Below are 11,831 nucleotides of genomic sequence, written 5' to 3'. Positions count from 1 at the left end.
CATGTTTTTTTAATAGCATTAATAAATAAATAAAAAATGTGCTTCTTACATGTTTAAAGAACACATGAAACTTTTAGAGACCGTGTGTGCATGCAAGTGTGCCTCGTTAACAAGGAATAAGAAATGTAATAATAGTTTATAGATTTTTTTGTATTTGCTTAGTGGATAAAAGTTTGTGTTCTTTTTTTAAAAATATATATATATATATATATATATTATTTTTTATGAGCACACAAAAGTTTGTATTTACTTCTCAAGTAGTTGTTCAATGACTTATAATTTGGCATTTATAAGGAAGATTTATGTTACATTCGTTAAGAAGCAGAAAACATACCAGTGACTATTTATTCAGGTTGTTTCCAGCAACCTGAACAATGTGTACGTATAAAGTAAATTGAACAATTTTTATAAAACATTTGTCCATGTGATTTTAAGGATTCATGGAATAAATGCCCCAAATGGAAAGTGCTATGTTTTGTCTTTTTTATTTGCTTTCTATAGCAGTTATGTTTTTCATGTTCTTCAGAGTATAAATTTGTTTCCAGATAAACTGGAGTTGCCATTTTGTGGGAATGAAAAGGACAGGGATTGGGGAGAAAGGGAAAGGAAGGGATGATGATGTTCCGTTAGGTGCTATGTTGCTTTGATGGAAATGGGGAAAAAGGAAAATAGTTTATGAGCCCGATAACAATTTCATTCTTTTTTTTCTTTTTTCTTTTTTTCTGAGAAAATATAACACAAATAAACTAATTAAAAAAAAGGGACACAATAAAAAACTAGACTAGGGTGTTGAGATCATTAATGGAAACTACACTATCTATCTTGTGAATGGATGAGATGAGAATGCATTCACTAAAGTTAGAAGAGGCGGTCCATCTGGCTAAATCATACATAGGTTAATTAGTACTGTAGTGTTGAGATCATTAATGGAAGCTATACTATTGTGGGAATAGATGAAATGAGAATGCATTCACTAAAATTAAAAGATGCGGTCCATCTAGCTAAATCATATGTAGGTTAATTAGCATCGCAGTGTTGAGATCATTAATGGAAACTACAATCGCGGGGATGAAATAAGAATGCATTCACTAAAATTAGAAGAGGTGGTCCATCTAACTAAATCATGCATAGGTTAATTGGCATTGCGGTGAACTTTATAAATAGATTACAAGGTATGAGGCTTAGGAGCTAGTAGGCTTTAGCAATGAATGGTTCAATTACTTAATCTTGAGGACAATCTCGGTTGAGAACGGTAAAAATTATGTTATTGAAGCCTTCTACAGTTCTACCACTGCATGTTTAATAGCAAGGCGAATATGATTAACGTCTTTTTCAAAACTCTAACTTTCTTCCTAACTTTCGTGACCATCCTATCACCATAATATTTATTATTTGGTTTCTTTTTATACCATTTTGTATGTAACCCGTCATGCTACATATTCATTTCCTATCACACTATAATACCAATGAGTTAATGTGGTACTATCTATTTCTATCAACTCTTGAATCAACATTTATAATAAGTAAAAAAATGGGATTATTATTTCATTGCAAACAATCCTTCTCAACAGTTTTTAATAGCCGGGGGAGGGAGGGGGGGACAGCTATGCGGCGCTAGGTCTTCTTGTTGAAGCTCAAGCGCGACCCCCCACTCTCACCCCCCCCCCCCCCCCCCTTTTTTCTTTTGTTACAAGCTCAAGCACCACCACGCAGGGTGTGCCGTCCACCATTTTTGCCGTGTCTTTTTTCGGGGTTGATGGGGCTCTTGGATCGAACTGTTCAAACCTCGATTTACGTCCCCCTGTCAGACCCACCTAAACTCGCGCCCCTCCACCGCGCGCACTGGCCCCGCCTGCTTCCAACGACACCTACCGCTTCTGATTCCAACAACCCCGCAATGGATCATGACTTGAATGAGCCTGCGTGTGGTTTTTTCATGCTCTGGCTAGAATCATCCGGCAATCTTCCTCTGGTAGTATTTTGTGGGCTTTTGTGTTTTTTTATTTTTCCATGTTTTTCTGTTTTCCCTGTATTTTGTGGTCCTAGCCTGTTGGGTTGTGGATATGAATAATTTCCTAGCTTGCGAGTTGACGAGAATGAGTTTCGGCAGGAGGATGTTGCTACCTATGTATCAGATTGAGTCTATCTGGAGCAGACCTGTTGTTATAACTGAAAATTAGTCATGTGTTAGCGGATTTCAATGTCATAAATAGGTCTTGAATGTCAAATTGTTATTTATGTATCTATAACTTATAACTTTGTAGCTTCGACTATAATTTTTCAGAGCTTTTGTTCTGTAATGTAAGTATTTTATACTCATGATCTTTCATCAATTAATGAGACTAAAATAATTTCCCCTTCAAAAAAAAAAAAAAAAAAAGGGTTGTCTTTAATAGCCTTTATTGTTGGCTTTCCTCTTGGTATGGGAAAAGTACTAATGGGTTTGCCCCTAGCCGACTTTTAGCCAAATCCCCACCTCACGTGTTTACTTCATGGATATGTCAATTAGTGTCACCTCTTATAGTGCTAGCCTACCGTGAAGCCCTAACATATACCTTTTTTTTCTTTTTATTTTTCTTTTTCAGTACTGACTGAGTGCTCAGAGAAATATATAGAGCTTACTAAGAAAATTAGATTAATAAGTAGAAAATTTCTTGCACGAGTCAACTAGTTTCGAGTGTATTGAGTTTTGGATTTGAATGCTGCTTATTATATTTTGTATTTTTTACTTTATTAAAAGTATTTTTTTGATTGTCTCAACCCTTCTATATTCTAACACAATTTTTTTTTTTTTTTTTTTTTCATTTCTCATTCATGCAGGTTCTTTATGGTAACCTTGGCATTATGTCTCTCCTCAACACCAACGACTTGCACCAGATTTTTGAGAATCTTGACAAGAATGGAGATGGCCTTGTGAGCCTGGAGGAGCTCAATTGGCTTCTTGAGAAAACGGGCGTCAAATTCAGCCTTGGCGAGCTCGAATCCGTAGCAGGAAAATCAAGGTTCAACTTTAATGAGTTCTTGTTCTTCTGTGATTCCATATCAAAGCAGAACAATGGCGGCGATGAAGATGAGAATGAAGAGAACGACCTTGTTAATGTATTCAAGGTGTTTGATTTGAATGGCGATGGCTTCATTTCTTGCGAGGAGCTTCAGAATGTGCTGTCAAGGCTGGAGCTTTGGGATACCAGCAGCGGCCGGGATTGTAGAGCTATGATTGGCGTCTATGACACCAACTTGGACGGCCAACTTGATTTCGAGGAGTTCAAGAACATGATGTTTCTTAGTACTATTTCTTGATTTATTTGGTGGAATCATAATATAATATATCATTATTAATTTCATTTTAGATGAAATAAGAATTTATTTGGAAACAAATTAACAAAGAAATTATTAATAAATTAACTTCTGCTCTTCATAGCATGTGTAATCAAGTATGTTTGGCCATTTCTTGTTTGAGGATAAGTTTTTCTCATTTCTTACATGATGTTTTTCCGGTGGATGCCCTAAGCGTAGAAAACATAGCAATGCTAAACGTCATCTTTATGTCTTTCTTGTGTTTGACCCCTAAAATTGATGTAATTTTTAAAATTACTATTAAATTTGTGATATACCATTATTAAATTTTGATTTAATGATCATTTTAAAAATCACATCAGTTTGGGGGGAACACGAGAGAGACGTTTAGCATTACTCGTATAAAACAATATTGTTTTCTGTGTGGAAAGAAACTATTAATTATCTCAACCCTAAAACTTCACTGATTGACATAATGAAGTCTAATCAGCTAACTCCACTTATATATTGGGCAAGAGTACAAACTTCCTAAGTTCACAAAATAGTTCAACCCGTTATGAACCCAAAAATAAAATGACAATGCCAATCCACAACAAAAAATAATAAAAAATATATATATACAACAATCTCACATATATCCTACTAATATGTTAGACGCCAAAGGTCCATTATCACTTGAAATCTTTCCTCTAGTACAACACAATTTCTAGTCACAAACAAAACATATAGCCAAAGTCCACCGCATATATTCCAAATATCTCCCTTAACATTTTTTTTCATACCCTATGATCGTCGACTAAAATATTTGGAAAATCACTCATGATATATATATATATTACATCCATTAAAAGAAGAAGAAAAAAAAAAAAGGTTATTATATAATTAAGTATACGCTACATTTTCTTTCTCACGTACGTACGTATATCCCAAATAGGTAATGATCATTATCGTTTAATTAATTTGGGGGGAAAACTTTGTAATAGTCAGCAAAGTTTATCACGTGGAATGTGGATGGTCTTCCACTTGTACTATTTGGAAAATTTGTTGTTGCGTAAATGTTATGACTTCAAAAAAATAAATAAATAAATAACTAAGAAAATTTTCAAATGATTGATAAGCTTCCAAAAAAAAACTTCTACTCATGACTTTTCCCGTTTTCCGCCCATCGCATTAGATTTTATGTATGGGAAGATTATTTTATTTTAGTTTAGTTTAATTAGTTTCTTGTGATCCATGCTTTTCTTGGTTATTGCCTGTAGAGAAAAAGTCGGCTGGGGTGGCAATGACAGGTAAAGTGTTGTTAAAAAGATTTTATTAATGGCTGGGATTTTGTTTGGAACTTTCTGCGAAGAAATTCCCGTTGAAATGTCAATCTATGTCATCTCGTGCATGCTGCACATCAATCCTGTTCGCCGTACGTTTTAATGTACAAAGTCAAGTCGTTTATTTGCTTTATGAAAATAAAATTATAATAAATTATATAACAATGTTTTAAGAATTTCTGAACTTATGGTGATATTTCAACAACGTGTCATTCAACTCATCCTCATATTTTGAATAATTCCCTTTCACAAAAAATATTTTGAGTAATTCGTTTGAAGAGTGCCCTTTTTTTTTTAAGGAAAAAAAAAATGATTGACTTAATTTTTAGTTAAATCCTTTGTAGTTTAACTTATTTTACCAACACACATACACATACATATATATATATATATATATATATATATATATCGCGTTTGAGAGAAAACTTTGGGTGTAAAATTGGGCGATTAATTTACATTTAATGGGCTCCATTTATTGTTTTCCTTTCTTTAATTTATTGCTTAGCAAAAAAAGAAAAATGAAAAACAAACACCATGCTAAACCATCAAGATGGTGGTTTAGTGGCCCAAAGAAATTTTCAAGTAGTTAGGACATGTATTAGGGGCGTGGGTTCAAATCTCCGTAATAGAAAATCTCCACATATGCTTGATTAGTATTAGTCGCCTTAAATTTTCATTAATACCCTGCTGGAATTGAGTCAAGTTATGGTTTCTTCAAACTTGAAGGGTATAAAAATTGGTTGGTGGTGGGAGTGAATGTGACTACCTCTTAGGCAAGGCCTAGTTTCGTTAACCCAATTTCAACTACTCTAAATCAAAGTGGAGGCCCACTCTAATATTTCATTTACTAACTCATCCTCCCCAAGTCACCAAAAAAAAAAAAAAAAAAAACCCTACTTATTATTCCGAATTTTATGCATATATATAACAAGTTACAAATCATTGATCTTTGAGCTTTTGAATTTTGATTTTGTCGATGAACTCCTATGAGTTTTACTCTTATGAAAAATTAATACTTTAATCCAAATTTTCATTATATTTTTAATGGAAGTTCTATCAAATGTATAATTTCATGTCGGATCTAACCCATTAATAGGTTTTCACATTCTCTTCGCTTAAAAAAATTTTACTTAAAATTTTCGTTATACTTGTTAAAAAAATTGTTACTTATCTCAAAAGTTTTATGATATGAATACATGAATTTAATCATTTAGGTTGCGTTTATTTCGGTGTAAAACTTCCCATTTTTTGTTGGTGCTAGTGGAAAATACTGGTCAACGGAAAAGTATTTCCAAGTTAACGTCAACTTTGTCAATATAAATAAAGAAAATGGAAGCTAGGTATAACCCATGCATTTTTGTAAACTTGTCTTACACTCTTTTCCTCCCTCCCTAGTCCCTTCCACCTAACAACCTCATAGAGGAATCGTTGCCCTCCCCTTAGTTCTACCTCTCTGCCTCTTGGTAGCCATTAAATCCCTAACCTTATATTTTTTAGTAATTTTATTAAGAAATTGACAAAAAAAAAAAAAAAATCTATTTGAAATTCAGACAAATCACATAGAGTTAATTAATAGTAAAAATTAGAATATTAAAAAATGATTTGATACTTACCTAAAACTTGGAATAATGACGTAATATTTCCTTTCCCATACGTAAAACTATCATAGTGGGAGCAAGTAAACAATGATTTGATTAAATATAATTGTCTCGCTTACGCCTCTTCTTGGCGAGAATGCTTCCATTCTTGCCACTCCTCATGATTACTCAACCCACATCATTATGTGAACAACCTTCTACTTCGTCCAAAAGGTTGAACAAATAACTTCATCTATGTATCTTTCTGTTATTTTTCTTTTATCTCTTTTTTTTTTTTTTTTTTTCCTAATTAAGCTCTTTTATTTCTTTAATTATGAAGAAAATATGTAGTTAGTATCCATAGGATTAACACAAGAAAATTCCCTTAATATATACACGGAAAAAACGCGTTATCAAATAGACTAGAAAGTTCTATTTCTGAAATTGACTGGAAAACGAGAAAAAGATGACTGTTCGTCTCTTTCAAAATACTTGCCACGAAAGTTCATCGTAACTTCCTAACCGACCATCAATGACGGCAATATGAATATATCACTTGGTTTTATTTTCCGTACTATATTATTGCATACGGCGTACCCAGAAAAGACAAGATTTCATCTCGCCTATATATATACCTTACGCTTAACATACAATATTCAATCACCAACCATTTTTCTCATTCATGCAGCAGGCTCTATATGGTAACTTTGGTATTATGTCTATCCTCAACAACAGCGATTTGCACCAGATTTTTGAGAATCTTGACAAGAATGGAGATGGCCTCGTGAGCCTCGAGGAGCTGAATTGGCTTCTTGACAAAACAGGCGTCAAATTCAGCCTTGGCGAGCTGGAATCACTAACGGGAAAAACAAGGCTCGACTTTAATGGCTTCTTGTTGTTCTATGATTCCATATCGAATAAGCAAAACAATGGCAGCAACGAAGATGTAGAGGAGGGGAACGAGAATCAAGAGAGCGACCTTGTTAATGCTTTCAAAGTGTTCGATTTGAATGGCGATGGCTTCATTTCCTGCGAGGAGCTTCAGAATGTGTTGTCAAGGCTCGAGCTTTGGGATGCCAGCAGCGGCCGGGATTGTAGAACCATGATTCGGGTCTATGACACCAACTTGGACGGCCAACTTGATTTCGAGGAATTCAAGAACATGATGTTTCTTACTATTTCTTGAATTTTTTTATTTACATGAATTATGACTTGCGAGAGTGTATTGTACAAAGGCCGCTAGTCTTAGTGAAAAGCTTTTTATTATTATTATTATTATAATAATTATGCATGGAGACTCAATTTTCTGTATATTTTAACTCATCGTAGAGAAACGTTTTAAGATTTAAGGTCGTTTCAAAGGAAAAACACCCACAACCACAAACTCTGCTATTTCAATGACTCTGCATCCAAGCTAGAGCCCATATATCAGCTGGAAAACCCTGCTCCACTCCACGCGCCACTTCAGGCACCGTAAACATCGGCGTACTGCCTGCAAATAGCGGAGAGGGGGAATTTGCAAACATGTAGACTAATGGGTTCTCCATATTAGTCCCACACCATCGTCTAAATTGTCTACGCATGTAGAACAGGGGAGATCCTGGATGGAGTCTCTCTGGAGGCTGACAAATACGACTTGTCAAAAGTCAACGTGCGATGCTTTATAAAGGAAGCTTTCTTGTATTGGGTGAATATCCCAATTTCAGTTCTTATATGCAATTTTGTTTATTCTGAAATATATCTGTCTTAGGCTGAATAGCACGTTCGATAATCTTTGAGCATTTGAGAAATGATTTTCAGTATTATTGAGTTGTTGGAGTAAATCTTCTTCAAAACAGAGCGGAAAATGCTTCATTTATTCTTCGGGTTTATCTCTCATTCTCTCACTTTTTAAAATTATCATTGGATTTGTAAGATTATATGAGTTCCACACGTATATGATCCCACAAATCCAATAATAATTTTAAAAAGTGAGAAGATGAAAGAAAAATGAGAGGAGAATGTGCAACACTTTTTAAACTTATAGCAACTGGGGCCTCCACCTTCTTTCTAAGATGATTAAAATTGGCATACTATCATTGTGAAATAGTTATAAGATAAAAATTATAATTTTAGAATTACTCTTATAAAAAAATATATTTAAAGTAAGAATAATGCTAAAAATTAAATTTTTATCTTACAATTATTTTATAATGTTCACTTCAACAAACTTTTGAATTTTAATTTTGTTTTAACAATGATTGATAGAAGATCATCAGTTTGTTGAAATTGTCACTTAAGAAAATCTTTTTTAATTTTCATAAAGAGAAAACCTTTTATCAGGACTATCCTGATTACACTCCTTTTACAGCCCTCAATAAAAAACCGACACATAAGCAAAAACATAAAAAATGCACAAAAATAAGTTGGACTAAAATACACTAGATTTTAGAGTGATAAAATCCCTAAATGGTTAACCTTTCACCTCTAGATTTTAGTTTTGAGTCCAAAAACGAGTTTTGAGGCATTATAAACGACTTTTTAGGCATTAGAAATGAGTTTTGAGGCATTAGAAGCGGGTTTTGAGGCATTATAAATGAATTTTGGGGCATTAGAAACAGGTTTTGAGGTATTAGAAACGGATTTTGAGGCATTAGAAACAGGTTTTAAGGCATTAGAAACGAGTTTTAAGGCGGGTCACGGCTGGCGGGGTTTGAGGCATTCACCGCTGGCCAGACCCGTGGGTCTGGCGAGACCCACAGCATGGGTCCGTGGGTCTAGCCTGGATCTTGCCAACTTTGGGTTTTTTTTTTTTTTTTCTCTCATTTGGTGTGATTGTTCTCATTTTTATTTTTTACATTTTTCTTAAATTGATGATGTGTCACATAATAATTGGAGGCTACAAAAAGAGTATTATCAGGATGAACCTGATAGTAGGGGCTCTATTTCATAAAATGGTTTTTCCTTTTTTAAAATTGTAAACCATTTTTGAATTTAAACTTAATTCTCCTTATTGCACCGTGCTTTCCTACATTATATTTCGCTGCCATCTTGCATTGCCATTAATGTTTCATAAGAATCGCAATTATCATGTCGATGGTCTTTCCATTTTCACTCTTTCGAGAAGTTGTTATTATGTAAATATTTGAAAAGATTTATATGGTTTGAGAAAAACTCTCGAGATTTATTCATGAATTTACCAGGAATTCACAAAGTCACGGATTCCCCGGCCTATATTTTCCGCCCATCACATTTGATTTTCTGTGGGACGTACATACATAATTTTGTTTTTGGTTTTTGGAGATTTTTTTTCCTGAGCCACTTGCCCAGGTTCTAATTAGTACATGTTTTTAATTAATCTAGCAACAGAGAGAAAGTCAGCTGGGGTGGCAATGGCCGGCAGAAGTTGTTAAAGAGATGTTGACGGCTTGAATTGTTTGATCAACTTCCATCAGCATATAACTACGGTTCAAAATCATGTGTTGCTGCGAAATTCCCATTTGATTTATACTGAAATGCCAATCTCTATCATCTCGTCAATGGTCCAAAATCCTGTTTGTGCATTTAAGTCTTTGCCATTTTAATGCATGTACAAAGCAGAAAAAATCCAAAAGGATAACTATAATACGTGTCATTCAAATCATATATATTCTTGAATAATTCATTTTTAAATAAAATTTAAATTGGTTGGCTTGGTTTTTAATTAAATCTCATAATATCTTAACTTCTTTTATTAATTATATAGCTGTTGAGAGAAGATTTTGACATTTATATTTCCCCTGAATATTTTAGTAGAATGGGTAATTTTTTTTTGGAAAGTTATGATCCATATCCCTCTAAAATCGTAACTTAATTGAATAATAAGTCTCATCAAAAGCAGCTCCTCTCCTGGTCCAAAGGCAAAAATTAATGCCCAATAAACATACACGTGCAAAGCCATGCATTGGTTTGAAAATCCTATAAATTAAATTTTCCCTCACACTGTGAGCCTCATCGATCACCCAAATTCACAGCTCAGTTGCCAAACAGAAACTAAGATATGGACCAATCCCAGAATGCGAGTTACCAAGCTGGCCAGACCAAGGGCCAAGTTGAGGTGAGTTATACTTCATGCATGTACATCTGTTAACATGCATGCGTGCATGATACCACATATATAGCACGCATGGATGTATCGTCCCTTCATGTGTGTATATATATATATATAATGCATGTTTTGAATTGCAGGAAAAGGCAAGCGGTATGATGGAGAAGACCGGCAATGCTGCCCAAAGTGCCAAGGAATCATTCCAAGAGGTTCAACAATATTAATGTTTTAACTAATTAAGTTGATAATTATATTAACATAAACTCATTTTGTTGCTAATGATTGCTTACATATAGAGTTCTATATATATATATATATTATTGCAGAGTGGTCAGGAGATGAAGTCCAAGGCGCAAGGGGCTGCTGATGCTGTTAAGAGCACAGTTGGTGCTAACAAATGAAACTAAAAAAGCTCATCCAAGCAGCCCGAAGAACTTAACCGAAAATTTTCCCTTTTATTATCAATCGAATCACTGTTCGAGACCTGATATGATCCTCTGCCCAAATAAATTGTGTTTTTGACTTTTAGTTTATGAATTCTTGTTTTGTTATTGTACTATGCGTGCACTTTCTTTAATAAGTCTTGTTCTTATTGATCATCTAATTGTTAATTTTTCATTTGAACCAAGGGAGCTAGCTCTTTTACAGAGTTTTTACTCATGCATTCGAAGAAGATCCTGTGCAATGTTTGTTAATATTAAAGTATTAATTAAATAATTAAATTTATCATTTCTTATAAGATTAAGCTATTGGGACAAGTAATGATTTAACATAGTATCAGAACTAAATGTATGCATGTTCAGTATATTTGTAATCACGATCCTACTCAATAATCTCATGGGACGAGTAAAATCACCAATCAAAACTTGTTTACATGCTCAGGGAAAAAAAAAAAAAAACATGTTTACATAACATAGCCATGCACTTGAGGGATGGTGAGGTGGTGGTGGGTTGCTGTTTAGTGTCAAGTTGGCTGCAGGTGGGAAGTGAATGTGATCGGGGTTGACACGTTATTGGGCTAAGCCTAATTCCCTAAACCTAATTTCAACTAATGTGGAGGCCCATTCTTATAACGTTTACTCTTCCTTCACAATTGGGCTGGGCCTAACTCATCGTCTCAAAAGATTTTAGTCATACCCATCTCTCCTCAGTTCTGACCTACAAGCCTTTTATGACTCTTGCATTGGAAATTATGTTCTCCCTTTTTAATTCCTCTTTTAAAGTCAAATATGAAATGTGAAAAAGAATCAGAAAATGGAATAAACTCACAAACCAAGAAAAAAAAAAAATTACAGCTAAAAAGTTAAACGGATCAAACATGTTCTTTGCTAGAAGATCAAATGATTGAGATCTCATGTAATATTGGGGATTGCATGGGTTGCAATAACTTTAATTTTGGTTGTTCTTTTTAAATGAAGGCGTCCTCTATCACGTTAAAAAAAAAAAAATTGCATCTCACTTTCAATGCGCTCCTCTCTGCGCTCCTCCGCTATTTCACTACCACTATCAAGCTCTTATTTAATCATGTTGGAAGATAAATCGGTTATGAAGCTTTTACAAAGAGTATAT

General features: G+C 34.1%; 2 protein-coding genes and 1 pseudogene across 2 annotated transcripts; all 3 read left to right on the top strand.

Annotated features, from left to right (window-relative positions):
* Positions 1 to 2,814: 2,814 nt before the first annotated feature.
* Positions 2,815 to 3,300, top strand: LOC132185879 (putative calcium-binding protein CML44 pseudogene; annotated as a pseudogene).
* A 3,109-nt stretch (positions 3,301 to 6,409) lies between these two features.
* On the top strand, positions 6,410 to 7,428 carry LOC132185799 (putative calcium-binding protein CML44). Its single transcript, XM_059599592.2, has 2 exons — positions 6,410 to 6,430; positions 6,885 to 7,428. Exon 2 carries the CDS (start codon positions 6,912 to 6,914, stop codon positions 7,380 to 7,382), a length of 471 nt encoding a protein of 156 aa, XP_059455575.1. The 5' UTR covers positions 6,410 to 6,430; positions 6,885 to 6,911; the 3' UTR covers positions 7,383 to 7,428.
* Positions 7,429 to 10,188: 2,760 nt separating this feature from the next.
* Positions 10,189 to 10,663, top strand: LOC148584734 (uncharacterized). Its single transcript, XM_088518618.1, has 3 exons — positions 10,189 to 10,271; positions 10,403 to 10,471; positions 10,589 to 10,663. Exons 1-3 carry the CDS (start codon positions 10,215 to 10,217, stop codon positions 10,661 to 10,663), a joined length of 201 nt encoding a protein of 66 aa, XP_088374744.1. The 5' UTR covers positions 10,189 to 10,214.
* The last annotated feature ends 1,168 nt before the right edge of the window (positions 10,664 to 11,831 follow it).

The sequence above is a fragment of the Corylus avellana genome, chromosome 7 (genome assembly GCF_965113065.1).
Source record: "Corylus avellana chromosome 7, dhCorAvel1.hap1.2, whole genome shotgun sequence".
Classification (NCBI taxonomy): Eukaryota; Viridiplantae; Streptophyta; class Magnoliopsida; order Fagales; family Betulaceae; genus Corylus; species Corylus avellana.
This window is presented reverse-complemented; position numbering and strand designations above follow the sequence as displayed.